This window comes from Notamacropus eugenii, chromosome 4, assembly GCF_028372415.1.
Source record: "Notamacropus eugenii isolate mMacEug1 chromosome 4, mMacEug1.pri_v2, whole genome shotgun sequence".
In the NCBI taxonomy this organism is placed as follows: domain Eukaryota; kingdom Metazoa; phylum Chordata; class Mammalia; order Diprotodontia; family Macropodidae; genus Notamacropus; species Notamacropus eugenii.
The window spans coordinates 161471518-161491386 of record NC_092875.1 but is presented as its reverse complement, the minus strand read 5'-3'; the positions used below and the strand labels follow the sequence as shown (position 1 = coordinate 161491386).

At 37.0% G+C, this 19869-nt stretch overlaps 1 protein-coding gene across 4 annotated transcripts in view; it reads right to left on the bottom strand.

The window, feature by feature from the left end:
• RUNX1T1 (RUNX1 partner transcriptional co-repressor 1) overlaps positions 1 to 19869 on the bottom strand; it is a 174833-nt gene that overhangs the window by 107563 nt on the left and 47401 nt on the right. Inside the window, exon 1 of one of the 4 annotated variants that reach the window (XM_072603576.1) lies at positions 17092 to 17181. The exons of the other annotated variants lie outside the window; for them this stretch is intronic. Coding sequence (XP_072459677.1) covers positions 17092 to 17098 — 7 coding nt within the window. The 5' untranslated portion in view covers positions 17099 to 17181. Of the gene's footprint in view, positions 1 to 17091; positions 17182 to 19869 lie in introns of those variants that run through there. 4 annotated transcript variants of the gene reach the window in all.

Genomic DNA, 19869 nt, shown 5'->3' with positions numbered 1-19869 from the left:
CATTCCATTAAAAGTTATACAGGCTATCCCAAAAGTTAGGTGGCACAGAAGACAGAGTGACAGCTCTGAGGACCTGAGTTCAAATGCAGCCTCAGACACTTAGTAGCTGTGTGACGCTGGGCAAGTCACTTAATCGATCCTATTTGCCTCAGTGTCCTCATCTGTAAAATGAGCAGGAGAAGGAAATGGCAAACCACCCTAGTATCTTTGCCACGAAAACCTCAAATAGGGTCAGGAAAAGTTGGAAACAGCTAACCAACTCCCTTGCTGCAGCAAAACTTTTGGGATACCCTGTATAGCTTTCAACATGGATTCAGGATGAAGTAACAGATATGTATAGCTGGGGAATGCCCTCTATCCAACACAGGATCATGAATTTAAAGCAGGAAGACTCACTTCAGAGGTCATCTAATCCTGACACCTTGTTTTACAGATATGAAAACTGAGATCCAGAAAGGACATGATTTGCCTAAGGTCACAGAGGTATTAAATATCTGAGGCAGGATCTCACCTAGAGCCCTTTCCATTCTGTCCTGATGCTTCCAATTAATCATGCACCAAACATCATGTTCAGCACCGGGGATATAAATACAAAACTGAAACAGTCCTTGGCCTCAAGAAATTTACACTGTCTTCAGGAGATGCAATTTATTCACAGATACAGGACACATGTAAAGGAATGCAATGTGAAGGGGGAGACAGGTACCAACAACAGTGGAAATCAGAAAGACTTCTCAAAGAAGTTGGTGCTTGTGCTTAGCCTTAAAGGAAAATAGGATTCTAAGACTTGGAAGAGAAAGAGTATTTCAGGCATGGAGAATATAGATGGGGAATGGAATATTGTACATAGTGAATGGCAAGAAGGGCCAAACCGGCTGTAGGATGGTATAGGAAGGGGGGAATAACATGTCATCAACCTGTAAAGCTGGGTTATGAAGTACTTGATATACCAGCAGTTTGTCCATTATAGTAAAGACTTATAGTAGGAATAATTCAGTTTCTTGAGCAAAGGAATAGCACAGGAAGAATTGTCAATTTCTTCAGAAAATGAAAAATTCTATTTAAATGATTTACAAAGGTAATACTGGTTATTTGAAAATAGGAAATATATCAAACCATATTATTAAATGTAACTTATAGAAGAACCTTCTCCTTTCTCAGGGGGATTCCAATGATTTATAAAAAAAAAAAAGTTTAATAAAGAATGAAAGTCCCCACCAGCACTCCTATCACCTCAGCCAGATTTAAGACTTAGAAATTCTGGTGTGAATGTTCCAAATCTAAGATGATGCTCTCTTTAGAATGGGAGGCAGAAGCTGAGAAAATCCTCTACCAGTTCTTTTCAAAACAGGTCAGTGAATTGGATTCAAAATGATATTCAAAACATGCTGATAAATAAAGACTTTTTAAAATATTTTACTAGTTTCCAGAAATTCTTTTTGGGAGAGAAGGGCAAGAAAATAGTCTCAGGACCAGGGATTTCACAGGTATAGGAACTTCCCACAGGGATACTCCACTAATATAGCTCAGCAGCTCATTTATAACAATGAGTCTTAGATGGCTGCTTGGGTCACTGAGAGGGTAATAACACAATAGTAACAGCAGCTAGCATTTACAGGACACCTACTCTGTGTCAGGAGATAGAGATTTAAGTGACTTTCCCAGGTCACACAACCAGTAAACGTCTAAGGCTGGATTTGAACTCAGACCTTTGTGACTCCAAGCCAATCACTCTTTTTACTGGGACATCTAGCTGTCCCTACAGATAACAATGGTTTCCCCATGGTCATAAGGCAGGGCATTGAAGCCATGTCATCATAAAACCAAGGCCAGCAATATCAATACCATGTTGCCTCACTTCCCAAATCTACAGGTTTTACAAACAGATAACCACTAGATGTAGAAACACACACACAGACAGACAGACAGATAGATGATAGATAAATAGATATAGATAGATAGATAGATAGATAGATAGATAGATAGATAGATAGATAGATGAATGCAGCAACTTCTATATTTTACAACTATTCAAGACCCTCCCTCTAATTGTGGCAAAGATATTTTCCTAATCCATTAAAATTTGGATAAGAGCCAATCTAGTTAATAGTTTTAAAATAACTAAGTCATTTAAAATTGTTTTTTTCTTTGGCAATATTTAATATTATAAAACAAGCAATTTACTATCTATCCCTGAAAAATACACCAGAAATAGACTTCCTTTAACCCAGTAATTTCACAGAAGTAGATACAGTTAAAGAAGGGTGAAGAGATTGAATTAGAGCCAAGAGTATTTTCCATTACTCCAAGTAAGGGGGACTAAGCAAGTGTAGAGCACCCACTATATTAAATGCAAATGGAGAGTTAGATTCAATTATACAACATAGTTATCTAGAATCTACTTTATGCTAGTAAGATCAAAGGATAGGGTCATTGGCTACAAGGATGAAAAATGGCAGAGTCCATGTCCTCAAGGACTTACACTGTATTATATGCATAGTGGATTCAAATGTATAGTGGACCCAAATAAGTTATGATAGAAAGTTCATTGTGATAAAGATGAAGGAAAAATCCAAAGTTCCATAAGGATATGGAGAAGGAAGAGGGGGAGGGGCACTGTCGACTTGGGATCAGCTCAGAGAAGCTTTCATGATGGTTGTGAGCTGGACCGTGAAGGAAAAGAATGTCAAAACTCAGAACTACGGAAGGAACCCTTGACTTTCTTCCTTAATTTGCCATCTGAAAGTATCAGATTTATGAGGGAAAAGAGCATCACCTCTTACTGTTGCTCCCCTACTTCCCCCAAAGCTGGTCAGCTAATTGCGTGGCATGTTTAGCTGTTAAATTATAATTAGAAAAAAATACAATCAAGAAGAATGGTGTAGTGGCAGAGGTAAAGTATAATCACAATCTACCTAAAATCATTAATTGGTTCCAACTTTAGGTGAAACATTTAAAGGGAACAACGTAAAACACAGTACATCCTTGATGGTCAAAACATAAGCCTTTTTTTTCCTAAAGAAATCTTTACAAAGAACTAACATAATAATAGGGCTAAACTCTGCTGGGTTGCTTAGATTTAATAGGGTTGTGGAAGGTAATCTATAAATGTGATTAAAGGAACCCCCAAGGTTTGAAGTGGTAACTAGAGGAGTAAAGAAGAAAGTGACATCCAATGACATAATGTAACATAGATGGAAAGAAGGGTTAATGCTTTTTCCAGGACTACCAAAATACTGAATTTAAGACCTGGTTAGAGAGGTTAACTCCCCCATGAGTTTGGACATGGTTTCTAAAATAAGTACCAAACTAATCAATTGTCCAAGGCTGCAGGGAGTTACCCAGAGGAACAAGGCAATGAATAAATACTGAATCCTAGCCCAAGGGATGCAAGGAAGGGAAAGTAACAGATTAGAACTTGATTCCTGCACTTCATGCTGTAAAAGCTGGGAGAAACAGAGAAAGCACCTTTGAACTTGCAAAACTTGTTCTGAAAGTTTTAAAAAGTATCCAGACTTACATTCTAATTATTTTTCCTGCGCTCAAGAAGTAGATATATAGTTGCCTTTTTTGTTGCGAATATCATGGCCAACATAGGAATTTGCTTTTGCTTGGATATACGTTTGTAACAGAGGGTTTTATTTTTCTTGCTTTTTGGGGGAGGGGGAAGGAGATTGATTTTCATTCATTAATTTAATTAATTAAACATTTTTAAGGAATGTGTATAAAGAAAGAGGAAAAGCAAATAATCGGGGAACATGTCTTTATCAAAAAGAATGCATATGACTTCTAACTGAACAGACAAGTAGGCAGCCTACCTCTCAATTCTACTTCAGCAAAAAACTAAAAATAGCACCAAGGCCAAATAACGATCAAACAATCCACTAAAACTACTGTAAGTGACATCATCCACCCCTGGACTATATATGAAAAGTAATTCAGAATCCCATGGAGAAGAGGAAAGGGGCCCCTCAAAAAAGCCAGCACCAACATAGGGGAAACAAGTCAAAGCATCTGTATCAGATGGCAGCAAGAGCAGAGGAGGGTTCCCACGAGATGCCTCAGCATGGTCAGAAACTCATAAGGTGGCCCTAAGAAGTATCCAGGAGCAAGCATAGTTCTGTCATGGCAGCCCTTAGAGTGGGATACTCAAGGGCTTAAGATCCTACGTCTAGAGACTTCAGAGAGAGTTCTGAAGATCAAAACTCTGAACAGCAAAGATAGAGAAGCCCTCCAACCTGTCAGTACTAATAGCTAACTTCATAGAAACATCCAGGAGGTAGAAAGAGATCAGCATAGGAACTTAGATGACTCAATTCAAGACCAAGAAAGACTGGCCACTACACAAGAAAACAAGGGGCAAAGTCAGGCACTGGAAAAAAATCTAATTCAGAAAATAATGCTAAACATGAGTAAACAGAAGACATTGAACACTATAAAGATCCAAAGGAGAACAAAAATTTCTACCAAGTCTATGTGAATACTTAGAAGAAATTAAAAGATATTTAAAATTGAAATAAATTCTCTGGGGAAAAAAGAACATCTTAGAATAGAAAGCAGTAAACCTTCCCCTAGTAACAGACTTCATAAAAATTACAATAGACCAAAAAGAAATTTCTGTCAGACAAAAGGAAACGCCATCACTAAAACCTAAAGCTTCCAGAACAAAGGAAAAACACTGTAAGCTGCCAAAAAGAAAGTGCTCGAGTACTAAGGAACCACAGGTCAGGATCACATAAGACCTAGCAATTTCTACTACAGATGAGAGCAGATACTTGAATAAAATATTCCCAAAAGGCAAAGCTGAGCTGAGATTCTCACATAAGAATAAAATGGATCTTTTACTAGAACAGAGGACTTTTAAAGCATTCCTGATGAAAAGAATAGAGCTCAGTAGGAAATGTAAGAAGTAAACACAAAAATTTCAAACACAAAAAGGTTAAAAAGTCTAATATGGCGATGAAGTGTTAACCTAATATATAAGAAGAAACAAGCGTCCCTTAAAGTTTTCAGCTGATAATAAGGGAGTGAAATAAGATGAAAAGGACTTGGAGATAGTTCTGTTGTGAAGGTTTTAGAAGGGCAAAGAAAAAGGAGATTCAAAGCAGTATTACCAGTATCGAAAGGATAAAGGAGTTGCTCTTTCTCACGGGTGATGCATTAGAAGAGTATACAAAGATGAAAACGGGTGGAGGAGTAGCTATCAGATGAACCTTACTTTATCTGAATCAGAAAAAAAAAAAGTTGAATATACATACACACAGAATTTGGTACAGAAATCGGTACAGAAATCGTCAAAGTCAACAGGGAAAGAGACGCTGGGGATATTGAGGAGGGAGCCGTCACATGCAAAATGAAACAAAATAAATAGAAATTAAGGAAGTGCCCACAAATTGGAGAATAGCTGAGCTCAACTGTGAGATGGTGGTGGAGGGAGGCTCATGGAAGAGAGTGCTTCCCCAGAAATCTTAATAATATTAAGGGACAATTTTGAAAGGCTTAAACCTGATCAAAGCAATGATCAAAAATGTCTCCAAAATACCTATCACGAAATGTTACCTACCTCCTAAAAAAGAGGTGAAGGACTCAATGTGTTAAAAGAGAAATACATTTTCAGGTATGACTACTGAATGGATTTGTTTTGCATGTTTACGCTTATTTGTTACACAGGTTATTTCCCACCACCCCGCTCCTTTTTTAGTTGGGGATAAAGTCAGGTTCATCTGATATCTGTGTGTTCATCCTTCCTTGCCAAAGAAGACCATTCCATCAGAGAAATGATGACATGCCTTGCACTTGACTTTGTTTTGAGTGAGGGAGGGCTGTGCAGGTCACCAGCCTCACTTCTCCTCCAGAGCCATCTGAATCCAGTGACCAGATATTCATCAGTATGACTGGAGATGACCCAGGATGAGGCAATTGGGGTTAAGTGACTTGCCCAAGGTCACACAGCTAGTGAGTGTCAAGTGTCTGAGGTGAGATTTGAACTCAGGTCCTCCTGACTCCTGCACTGGTGCTGTATCCACTGCACCACCTAGCTGCCCCCATCTGATATCTACTCTTCTAAAGGAAGTAGGGGGAGCAGCTAGTAACAATGAAGCAACAGAAATATTTTTTTAAATGGTACAGAAGAGAGAGAAATTCAGAAGGAAACAGACAAATAGGAGAATTTTGAACATAATATATTTAATTCCTTATACCCTTCTTTTGAAAAACCAAGTGGTATGGAATAAATTTAGTTATACATATAATCCTCTTTTTTGTGCTCTATTTTATATATGGAACTGCTCACTTTTTAGTGATGGTTGTTAAGTTTAAAATACAAAATAAAAAAATAAGTTCTTTTGAGCCTTATGTATAATACATAGGATGAAATTGTACTAGAAATCTTTTCAAGAGTTATCAAAATCAGCCTGTCCAAAATAATTAGCACAAAAATGATGCTGCTTACTTATTATTAAAGAAGTGAGTCCTAGAGGAAAAAAAATCTATTCATCTGTCTTTCAACGAGTGTGGCCGAAAGTAGGAAACACTCATTCACAAAGAAGAATATAGAATGTTTAAATCAGAATTATTTCGATGAATAGCATATTGACGTTTTCTTCTAGGTCCATTTTTTTTTGTCTGTTTCCAAGAGGGCCAGTTCTATAACTAGCCTTTAAAAGAATAAAATCAAGATAAACATGTAACCATGGAAAAGTACTTAGGTTTCTACATAAACAGCTATTGGATCGCATATTCAGGCTTTATCTCTAGGGAACAGATTTGCTCTTTCTCTTGACTCCCAAATAAAATGATTAATGTTTAAAAGCTATTTTCCTCAGTGTTCAAAAAAGAAGAAGTCTTAATTATTGGGAGAAAAGTGAGCACATGACATAGGTTAGTTACCTCTTCCTTCCTTAAGCATCTGTAAATCTAAGACTAAAGTGGAGGGAGTGTTGTTGCATGACTTTTGTTTGCAGATGACTGTACACTCCATGCAGCTTCTGAAGCTGAAATGCAACAAAGTACGCATCAGTTCTCTGCTGCTTGTGCTAATTTTGGCCTAATAATTAACACCAAGAAAACACAGGTGCTCCATTAGCCACCACCACACCATCCATGTGTGTAACCATTTATGGCTACAGCAAATGGAAAAGTTCTGAATACTGTGGATAACTTCACTTGCCTTGGCAATATATTTTCTAAGGTTATACACATTGATAAGGAGGTTGGCATATGCATTGCCAGAGTTAGCTCAGTGTTTGGGAGGCTCCAAAGGAAAGTATGGGAGAGAAGATGTTTTACACTGACTACCAAACTGAAGGTCTACAGAGCCATTGTGCTGACCTCATTGTTGCATGCCTGTGAAACCTGGACAGCATACCAGTGTCATGCCAGGAAACTGAATCACTTCCATTTGAATTGTCTTAGGAAGATTCTGTAGCTCACCTGGCAGGATAGGGTATCAGACATTGAGGTCCTTTCTCAAGCTAAATTGCCAAGCATTCAAACTCCACTGCAAAAAGCACAACTCCAATCGGCTGGCCATGTTGTTCAAATGCCCAAAGGACACTTGCCTAAAAGAACTCATACAAGGCAAGCCCTCACTTGGTGGTCAGAAGAAACAATACAAGGACACTCTCCAGGTCTCTCTCTTAAGATCTCTGGAACTGATCGAATGATGTGGGAGACACTGGCACAGGGCCGCTCACCATAGCATGCCCTCATCAGAGAAGACACTCTCCTCTATGAGCAAAGAATTGAAACAGTTCAAAAATAATGTGAGATGTGCAGATTTAGAGAATCCACCCCAAATGTTAACATGGCTTACTTGTGCCTGACCTGTGGTAGAGCATTCTGAGCTCACATTGGTCTGATCAGCTACAGTCAGACACACTTTAACTTGACTCTAACAGAGTGGCGTCATTTTGGTCCTCTTTGAGAATGGACAACAATTGATTTGTAAAATGAATCTACTCTATATCATTTGCTCAACAGAATTTAGTAAGCTTTTTTGTTCTGTTGTCATTTAGTCATTTTTTCAGTCACGTCCAATTTTTTGTGACCCAGTTTAGGGTTTTCATGGCATAGATACTGGAGTAATTGGTCTTTCCTTCTCCAGCTCATTCTACAGATAAGCAAATGGTGTAAATGCCTTTCCTGGGGTCACACAGCTAGAGTCTGAGGCTAGATTTGAACTCAGCGAGAGGAGTCTTGTTGACCCCAGGCCCAGTACTCTCCCCATGGTGTCACCTAGTTGCCTACAGTGAGCCTAATTAGAGTAGTCATTAGGATATATGTGATAAAGATTTCAAAGTGAATGAAGTTTTATTTTGTTTAATTTGCTTTTTTGGGGGGGTGGGGAGCCCTAAGAGAACTGATAATTCTTTTTTAAATATTATAATAGTAGCAATAACTAGCATTTATATAGGACTTTAAAACCAACAAAGCACTTTATAAAGGTAATCTCATTTGATCCTGATAGCAATCCAATGAAGTAGAGGCTATTATTATGCCCATTTTAGACAAGTTAAAACAGGTTCTGACAAGTCAACTTATTTCTTCAAGGCTCCAGGGCTAGTAATTAAACCAAAGAAGATACAAACTCTGTTGTTACTGAGTCTCAGGACTTCCTTGTTTTACAACAGGCTTCTTCGATGAAATTCAGAAAGTAATAATAATAGGCTCTCTAGAAGGCATACACTAATACCTCACCTATTCAGAACTCAGCTAGAGGACAACTTTAATTAACTGGAACATCACCCAGAACCAGCAAGCAAAAAATAGGTACCTAGACATAAAAATAGGGAACACAATATCACTGGGCTTCAAAGTTCATATCCTAAATTTTCCTCATGTTTGATCCCCCTCAGAACTTCATTTGCAATATATATACTTTCATTCTACATAATTCTAATAAGTTCTGGTTAGCTAGATGCTAAATAGGAGATGGTAAGTCTAATAATTAAAAAGAAGAGATTGCAATAGGCTATCACATTGTTAGCAAGAGGTGATAAGTGACTAATAGTAAGGAGGGTAAGAGTTATCAAAGGTAATGCACAGAACGTAAAAAATCATAATCCAGGGCCATTTAACATACACATATGTCTCCTATGTACTTCAAAGAGGTCATGACACTTCCCTGTTTTACAGCAATCAAGACAGTAAGTGAAGAAAAGAGAGTATTTATACAGCATCTATTATGTGCCAGACACTATGCTAATTAACTTAAATATTATCTCATTTGATTTATAAATATCTGTTTTTATTCAAACAATGTCTATAATCATGACTGGAACCAAACAAGAAAAGGTTAATTGATGTTTGATGTACTTTAATGAACCCATGAAGGATGCAACATGTTTTAGGTTTTCTCAACCAAATGGGTAATTCAGTATTTCAACAGAGCCCTCATCTCATTAACATAGTCACTCCCCAAAGCAATGAGAATATCATCCCATCAGAGCTATGTAATTTTTATCCGTATTCTTCCATACCCCAACAAAATGTCATTCTAATACTTTATCATATAAGCAAATCTGAGTTCTCTTCCAAGGTTATGTTAGTAGAACACTAGTTATGTATGGGAGGTCTGGCAAGGCTATAAAGATTTCTGGTAGAGGCCTATAATGGTCTCCTTGTCTGAGATCTAAAGACCAACCTTGGTTAAGTATGGGGAGGCTCATTACCAAGTCACTATTAGAGGTAATGGTCTTTTTGGTCATAGCAACTCTCAAAAGGTCATGTACTAAGTTTTAGGGGGTTTGAGATCTACATCAGTGAAGGGAACACAGGAAATAGAGATCCCTGAAGTAAGTCTTTCTACAAGTCCTTCAAAAATAATGTCCTTCCCCAAAGTACCAAAGGCCTTTTCTTTGAATCTTGTGGATACCTGTGCAATATGAAAGCCATCTATCACTAACCATTCTTGCTACACATTCACCTTTCATGTTCATAAATGTTCTCAATTATATATTTTTATTACACTTTCCCCACACCAGTCTTCATTGGAAATGTGTCTGCCTATTTCCAATCATGACTTGTGACCTATTTCCAAAAATTACATGTGATCTTTGGATCATCTGCAATTTTGCTTCTTCTGAGACCATGCAATTACATAGCTCATCATCAAGGGATGGCATGTAAAAGATGAGAACTGTGTTGTCAGGGATTGCTTAGATTCACTGAAAGCCCTGTTAAACTTCCCAAAGGCAATCCAGCTTGAGTGCCTCCTCCGATTCAACTAGGGCCTGTAACCCTACTCATAGTCAGGACACTGACAGACAAGCTCAGTGTGGGTACTTTAAAATCAGCTACCTGAAAAATTCAAATGTACCATGACGTTTGCTTTATCAAACTAAACCACCAAACACTTAATCAAAATGTGGTTAATTATGAAAAGTCTCTCATTTGTATAGGCGATATTTAAGTAATGTTAAACACAGGTTATATTTGTAAACAAAGGTCAAAAATAGTCTCAAATCACTAATCCAAATCAAAATTACAAAAACAAGCAAGGTTCTGAACACATTCATACCTCCTTATTTTTTTTCTTTTCAATTTCTTGCATATAAGCATCCAAAACCTGACATTCACATCAAGTCCTTTAGATAAGTTGGTTTAGACATGTGCTGTATGCTTACCACTAGCCCAAGCCAGACTTTATAATATTCTCCAAAGAACAGAAGAAATAAAGAGCAAAAAGGGAAAATGTCTAAAAAACAGAATTTTCTATAATAAACCATCTCTTTTCATATTTCTCCACACCTAGGTTTAAAGAATACAACTAAATTAAGGCAAGGAGAGAAAGTGAAGAAGAGAAAATTCTACCCAAGTATCTCAAAAGACCTTTGGAGCATATGGCTTCAGATAGTTGACCTTAAGTTTAAAAGAGAAAAGGATAGTATCAGTAGCCATATAGTCCAACATCCTCATTTTACAGAAGGAAGCTGAGACCCAAATCCATGGACCAACATCACGCAGATAGTAAATGTAAGGTGAGAGATTTGAATCTAGGTCCTATGTATACCATGCTGCCACTATTTAATAGCTATTTCCAAAGAAAGTTTAACAAAAACCAAAACACCACCACTACTACCAATGGTCAAAAAGTTGAATTAACCCTGTTGACTGGGAAATGGTCAGTCTCTGACTTGGTAATCATGTCAGAAACACAGGCTTTCAGAGATCCAGATGAATTTCTGATATCTGACACACTAGGGCAGCTACATGGTGCCATGGGTGGAGCACTGGGCCTAAATTCTTCCTGAGTTCAAATCTAGCTTCAGACACTTACTAGTTGTATGACTCTGGGCAAGTCACTCAGCCCTGTTGGGCTCAGTTTCTTCGTCTGTAAAATGAGCTAAAGAAAGAAATGGCAAACCATTCCAGTGTCTGTGTTAAGAAAACCCCAAACAGGGGCATAGAGAATAAGAAACATCTGAAGAACAAATACAATATACTAAGGATATGACAAATAAACAAATACCTTCTGTTCCTATTGAAAGCTAAATTTCCTTCTATTAACCTGAGATATGTTTGATATGTATCTGAAGAGTAAATGAACTCATTATAGCTCTAATTGACATGGGATTTTCCTAACAACACAGTGAGATAACTAAAATTTATATAATGTTCTAAAGTCTACAAAGCACTGACCCTTACAGCAACTTCATCATTTCCATTTTACATGAGAAAACTAAAACTAGGAAAAATGGTCACTCAGCTAATAAATGTCAGAGCCATCCCTGAAACCTAGGTCTTCTGTCATCTTCTGTCACTTCTTCACATACATACTAACAAGCAGTAGTATTCTCCGTTTACTAAATCAGGAACCTAAGGTTCAAAAGTTGTGTGACTTTTCCAGCTTCATATGACTATTAACTTACTGGATTTGAACTTCCACATCTGGAGCCTTTTCCATTACCCCAAAATTCTACAAAGTTTTCCATTCAACAAATACTGATATTGATAATTAAAGATGACCTTGCACTATGCCAAATCACCAGTGTCATTTTGCTTAAGACTGACAGCGATGAAATTATCGCATGGTAAGGAAACCTTCATTTTCCCACTCCCAGAAGGCCCTGTCTGCAACTAGTTGGTCTTTTAGACTCAAATTCCCTCAAAAATTTAGGGGAACTTCCAAAAATAAAACCAACTGTCATACGAGAAGGATTTTGTATAAGTATGTTGTTAAATGATAAGTCAGGAAATACTAAAATAAAAGTATTTGAAGCTCATCAATAAAATTACACAATCTTTAAGGACTGACTCTGAAACTAAGAAATAAGTGATCTAGAAAAAAATAACTTGCAACTTTTAAATCCAGTTCTCAGGCAATAAGTATCATTGCCCACAAATACATAGTCTCTCTTCTATTTTATTCAAGATTATTCCAATTAGCAAAGGGAGTTATGTCTCTCATCTTTTTATTGAAAAAGCATAGCTTTAATATAGTTCCCATTCTTACTTATTCTCATAATGTACATAGTTTACACTCTTTCCCCCTGCTTCAAATTGCACATTTCAATAGTCTACATTCAAATATCCACTTCAAAATGGCTCCTGAGAACCTCATGCCCCAAAAAATAAAGGAATTCCAAAAGACATATCACTAAAGATGCATTTTGGATTCAGAGATATTTATGTATATCTGTTGAGACTTCAGAAGGATTCCCTGTTTCTTTTGACTAGAACTTTACAGGTTTAAAAACATAATTAAGCTAGAAATTCTGAGAATGTACATTTACATTAATATGAATTAATGCAAACAGCTGCTTCAAAAAGCTAGCCAGATAAACCTGCTTCTTGATCAGGTGTGAAAGTCTATTGTTCTGAGGTTCTGAGTCATTTAAACTGATGACTAATTGTTAACCAAGAAAAATCTAATATCCATGTAGAAATTGCTTCCAAACAATATGTGTTCACTTACACCCATACATCCAAACTAAAAAAAGTAGCAAAGATGCATGTCTAGAACTAGATGAGAACAAAAAGACAGTAAGTTTAAGAGAACATAAAATAAATCTTTTATAGCCAACCCAGAAGCACCAAAGAAACCAGACCATTATGAAATTCAATGAGATCTAACATGCTAATTTTTTTTTTAGTCTAACATAAAAAGCATTTACTACTTAATACCTTAGCACCTTATTTCATTACATTTTCTGTTATTTCATGAAGTTCTCAGTTTTTTAGCCTAGGCATGGTCAGAATACTCTCATATTATAGTTACCCATCATGGAACCCTTAATCATTATCATCATCATAACAGTGGCTAATCTTCATATAGCACTTAAAGTTTTGCAAACTGCTTTGCATACATCATAATTTAAGCCTTCAAACAACCTTTTGAGGGTAAGAAAGAGAAACAGGAGGAAAGAAGGGAGCTTTTCTTTCCTTTTAACTTCCTAAAACAAAGCAAAGGTACCTCATGCGATAAAGGAAAGACTGGGGCAAAGTCAACATTTGGACTGGGGTGTTTATAGCTTCTCCAGTGCCTTTTCGCAGCTGGCAGAAGGCTTATTTTGGGGAGCAGAATGTGAGCTAGATATAATGGCACACCAACAAGGGAAATAGCTAATAGACTGCTGTGAATTTTGTTCTTGTCATATAATGGCATTTAGATGCATGTTAAAAACCAAACCAAACAAACAAAAACACAGGGAGATGATCCAAATGTTCAGTTACCAAAGACATCAACAGTTGCCTGTCCATACCAATTTCATTTTTTGTTCTTTAAACAAATCATCACTTGCAAGCACTAATGTTAAAAACAGAAAAACAGGCTAGTACACAGTGGCTATAAATGCCAAATCAATTTTCAGCAGATAATAAAGTCCATGTTTTACAATCAGCAATGCACTGTTTTACTACCCAAAAATGTAAGCTAATAATATATAGCTCTACTAAATGGAAAATGCAGATATGCTGTTAAAAAAATGGGCTGGCTGTGAGACGATGAATCGTTTCTGCTGGGACCTTCTTAAAGCTATGTGTGCAAGTGTTTTGAAAATATCACATGATGTGGCCATGTGTTAAAAATTACAGCCAGTTAAGTTCTCTGCTAAGAAAAATATGTGGGCAATTTATGAAATGCACTCCAGGATGGAGATGTCTTAAGTAAAACCAGATTTTGAAAACAACCTCCCCTCTCCGCCTTTTTTTTTTTTTTGAAACTTGAACTTTAAAAAAAAAGTTCCAGGCACATCTGGAGAACAGGACTAAAGAAGGGGTGGTCTGACCTAATAGCAGGCCATCTTCTGAAAGAACAGCATTATTTTGGGGTTACAGTGACTGTGATCACTTATTGTCCTTTTAAGGAAACAGTCCTAAATACTGCCATAGGCTATAATGATTTTGTGGGTCAGCGTATGCTCTTTGATAATGCTATACAAAAAATAACAGATATATAAATATTTCATAAAGTTTAGAGTAAACTTCTACACCTAAACATAGCCAAACTCTCCAGAGTAAAGTAGTTTCTTCCTTTTAATATCACTTCCAAATAGATGTCCATTTCCTAAATTTAACTAAATGAACATTAGGAAAATTCTTAAGTCCACAGCTTATCAGATTCACATGGTTCTGTGTTGCCACCTTTGTCTTCTGTAAGCCAATTTTATGTGGGTATGCTCTTACCAACAGAGACATCTACATTTCCTAACTCATCTCTTAACTAGCAAACCCTAAGCTGTGGCTTTCTGACCTGCCAACATTAAAGGTTTAGGAGCCGGTCACATTGTAACACTGACAAGTCTTTGAACGAGTTCAGTTTGCCAACATCTGTTTTCAGGGAACCCTTTTTCTATGAAAGAGATCCTCAATCTGATCTCTGTTACATCATGTTTTAGACAACCAGGAACCAGTTCTGACACCTTAACTACTAAAGATTCTTTGAAATATAAATAATGTAGTCTAACAAAAAAGCAATGACATAATATCAGATTACATAAAACATATCCTTTTTAATCTTCTGCACATAATGTGTTTATTTTAAAATCTGCCCCAGATGGCTAATATTGCATATGTGTATATGGCTAATATTACACATATACATATATGTGCACATACATATACACACCATGTTCATATATAGCGCATATATGCACATATACTACATACATATACATGTATATCTATTAAAGGGCTAAAATATTCTGTGAACAGACTGAGACCCTATAGGAGAGTTTTTAAAGTGCAGATGGGTGTCAAAAATAGCCAAGTGTCAGATCTGCTTGAGTATCTCCACGTTGGCACATGTTCTCAGTCACAGCTGTTAGTGTATTCTCTGTATCCAAGTACAAGGTTTTCTAATACTTGCAGTGGACTATTTTTCATTAAGAAGGGGGTGGGTAAACATTACTTTTAGATGTATTTCGATGGTAAGAATTTGATATTTAATACAAAGACATTTATCCATACCCCATAACCCTTAAAATAGTTTGATCTTTTAAATATTTAGAAACTTAACCATCATAAAGATTGATTTTTAGAGCCACAGGCCTATAAAGTGCTAATCATCTTCTTTTAATCACTTATTCATAAATAGTGTCTTAATCAATTTCAAACATCTGATAAATAAGAAATCCATTCATTTATTCATTGAATAGATATTTGCTGAGTGCTTACAATGAAAACAAGATGATTCAAGTGACAACAGAAAAAATCAGACTACAGAATGCCATGAATACAAACTGATGAAATAAAACAGCTTTTGGCTTCCATTTATTATAAACAGGCAATTTTTCAGACTCCAAACCCACATACCTATCTTTAGCAACCTAGTCTATGTAAAAGCAAATTCAGAACTTAAAGAGTTAAAATGACCTTTCAAAGACCTCAGTCATTATCTATGCAAATTAATTTCCCCACATTTCAACCATATAAATTCCTAGTCTCCTGAAGAATGAAAAAGAAAAAAGGAAGAAAGGAAGGAAGGAAGGAAGGAAGGAAGGAAGGAAGGAAGGAAGGAAGGAAGGAAGGAAGGTAGGTAGGTAAAGAGAAAAGAAAATGCTATCACAACTGAAACCTTCTTATGCATATATAGCAATGATGGTCAGAACTAGGAGGCTAAAGAATCAGGAAGAGCAAAGCATTCTCAGACAGCGAAAGATACCTACATACAACTAAGGTAAAAAAAAAAAATTGACAGTTAATGTTTCTAAATACCATCTACCAAGGTGTATACAGACTGACCAGGAGCAGTGTTTTTTTTTTCTGCTTATGATATCCAAATAATCCACAAAATCATCCAGCTGTAGAATGCTTGTATGTCCCTGGTTGTTTTATCTGGAGATGAGCTGCGTTCATCAGGCACATGGCTCTCAATTCAGTCCCTCTGAAGGCTGCAGATGCAATCCATTCTCTGGTCAGGCTTCTCACAGAAACCTCATCCCAGGCAGCCCAGTAGAGAGGGAGTACTGCTTTCCCTGGCAATAATTAGGAGAGCCGTCTTGCTTCCAAAGATAACATTTTCTCTAGGAAATTGATAAACACTAGATTTCCAGTTCCACAACAGTTTCACTAAATCAGCAAGATCCCTACGACTGGCTTTTTTGTTGTTGTTGTTGTTGACCGATTTCACTGACTTGCCTGACAGCACCTCAAAGACTGCAGTTTAAGGCAACATTGAAATCATCTATTCAGTGCTTCTTCTACTTTGCTGTGGCATAAAGCAGGATCTTTTCCCAGGATTCCTCTATACCTGAAACTACTGCTACAATTGGGATGTTCTCTGTTCACTGATATCAAGTATAGCTGTCAGCCAACCAAAGCAAGAATGCACACAATACTTCTTTCTTCACTTAAGCCCCAGAGTAAACTGCACCCACAAATAAAACCAGGGAATATTTCCACTATTTCTTTAAGCACACGTGCGCACGCACACACACACACACTGAACTACTCAGTTAACCTTTTCACCCGTCTTCTTTACCACCCCAATTCTGCCCCCACCCACATACACACACACATATACACACTAGGATCAAGTCCCCTGAAAACTGCACATTTCATGGTACAGAGCCTATTTTTCCATATGTAATTTAAAAAGTAGGCATTCTTCCTTTAAAAATAAGAAAGAAGATCTGAATAATGTTAACTCACCAGGCATCCTTAAATCAAGTGTACCACAATGTAAATGGCTCTCTCCTAAAAGCAAGCCTATTTAGGGCTCAGTGCCTCCTGTTCTGGAATGAACACAGGGAAGTGAGGAGGGCCATCAGAACTGACTGTGGCAACGTAGCTGGAGGCAGGATGCTGGGCGCGTGCGTTTGCCAGGCAAAGACAGATGGAGAGCTGACATTCCGTATTGCACTTGGAGCAGATATGTGAATGATGACAGGAGCACATGTGGCCTTGAACCCAGCCCTGTCTCTTCAGGCAGAACAATGACAGGGATGTGTGTGCAAATTATCACAACCCCTACCTCCCCTCAGCTGACTCCTCTTACTCTACCTCTCACTGGCAAGTTCCAGAGTACCACAGAACAGAAAGCAAACTACAGAATGATAAGCTAAACACTGAATAATTCATTTTTCCTCTAAAAAGTTAACCCTTATTTTGCCAAATGAATGGGGGCAAGAAGGCCATTTAAGAGGACCTGCTTCCTTTCATTCCCAAAAGTAAAATGCTTTCCTTCAACTTTAACTGTATAATTTAGGACTTGATTTTTTTTAATTAAAAGTATAAATACACATATACCCCTAGGCTGGTTTATTCTGTTGGAAATTCAAAGCAAGTATAAAAGTCTATTTTTAAAGATTTTTTAAAAATTATGCTAATTTCTGACATTGAGCAAAGTATCAGAGTCATTCTCTTTGTCAATTTCTCAGTTGTATGTGTAAAATAGAGCACACTTAGAAGAAGCAGACCACTTTTATTTTACTAGAGTGCTTTTAACCCCCTGGGATTCCTGCATTGATATGTTCCAAACATTTGCAGCTTACCCTCCTTTACCTTGCATAGGGATCCATGGGAGATGAAAACAAAATCTTCCCTGGAAAGCCTTTTCAAAAGCAGCTAAACAACCACAGCTTCCCGATTTCTGGTTTGTGGTTTTTTTTTGCACAACCTTCAATGTTTATCCTTCCCATGAATAACGTATGCTGAGCTAGATTCAATGGACTCTTCCCTATTAAGCTTTAATAGACACCATGATATATAAAACTACAAGTCTTTGTTATGGTGCTTTATCTAAAGCTGGCTATTTTCCTCTCAGCAGTCCCTCTTTAGTTCTTTGTAAAACATCCATGCCTCATAGGAGAAACATAGCCTGCCTGACTTGCATGCCTTCTCTAAACACACAAAAATGCCAGGCATGAGGAAAAAACTGCTATCTTCTAAAACTCATCTTCAATTTAACACTTGCAAATCTTTAGAGGATTATGTATTTGTGTTTTACTACAGGAAAATATTTTTTTTTTTGCAACACAATGACAAGCATATGCAGGGTTCCTTTGACTCTACTTTCCCAATGTCTATTCACTCCACTCTAAACACAGAAATGATACAATACAGGATTTTCTGAAAAGTCTGGATGTTCCTTTAATATGACAGACATAAGCCCTTTCTTTATACCTTTAACTCTTGCTATCCCTTAGTGGTACTCAACATGTCTTGCCTGATACATACTATGTATGCTTTTAGCCCTTGTCAGATTCAATGAATTTCTTCTGCTAGCTGCCACAAAGAACTGATAAAATCCATTTGGGAACATGGGCAAAGACTTATCTACCCACACACTCTTCTCATACCTATTCCCAAGAGCACAACAGAGCCCAACCTGTTTCAAAGAAAATACACACACACAAACTCACATGCATACACACATCCCCTACACAAACAAAAAATAAATCATCTTTGATAAACACTGTCAGCAAATAAAAACTTCAACAGTACCTAAAGGCTGCACCCAATAAGAACTACTTCATCTATGAAACCCACAAAAATCCATCATTGTCAGATGTAACTTGTAAAAAGACTACAATTCATAATGATTACTCTGTTCTGTCACTAATAGTATACTGCACCCTATTTATGAGGCCAATCTTTTTGTTCATCTTAGTTAGATGTCACTTGTAATGAGGTTCTGTGTAATGGATTTCAGTACAGTTAAGAGCCAAGCTGAAACATTCTTATGACAGAAAGCTTTATAGCAGGGGTGAGTGTGATAATCAATTAAATCCATGCCATCAAGGGCTTTATAGAAATCTGCCATCCCTGAATTTTTGTATTTTTCTTTTTAAACAAGGCATTTTTTCAGTCCAATGTTAGCAGTTTGTGTGTTGCTGGTTTTTTTTAAAGATACTATGTCTACCTAAAAACAGAAAAAAAAACCAAAAAACATTTTCACAGTTGGAAACCCAACCTTTCATCAATATGCAGAGACTACTTTAAAATAGAAAAATCACATGTCAAAATGCACAACATGTTTTAATAAAACTGGATGATATTTGGTTTTAAAACTGGGTCTTAATATCAGTATGTTGCAAGTCCCTAAACCATAGCTCAGAAAATTGAACTTCCATATGCTGTGTGATTCTGTATCTTTTCTATGTGTAAAAAGGCTTTTTAAGCTGTTATCTGACTACAGTAATTGCCACTTTAAATTGATCCACGTCAACAAAACCTGGATCCCTGGAGATTCTCACCTAGAAATCTGATTGTAGAAGGGGCTAAGAGAATGCCTGAGCATCTGAGACTAGTTCAGCATTTTCTCAAGCAACCAGCTGCATGCATAGGTTTCCCCTACCCCCTTCATTATTTAATACATTAAAGCAGGCAACCACCCATTTTTTGGCACTCCTCCCTGAAGAAGTCATCCTGGATGTGTACTTTTATGTAGTCCCTTAGATACAAATAACTTTTCCCTTTAAGAAAAGT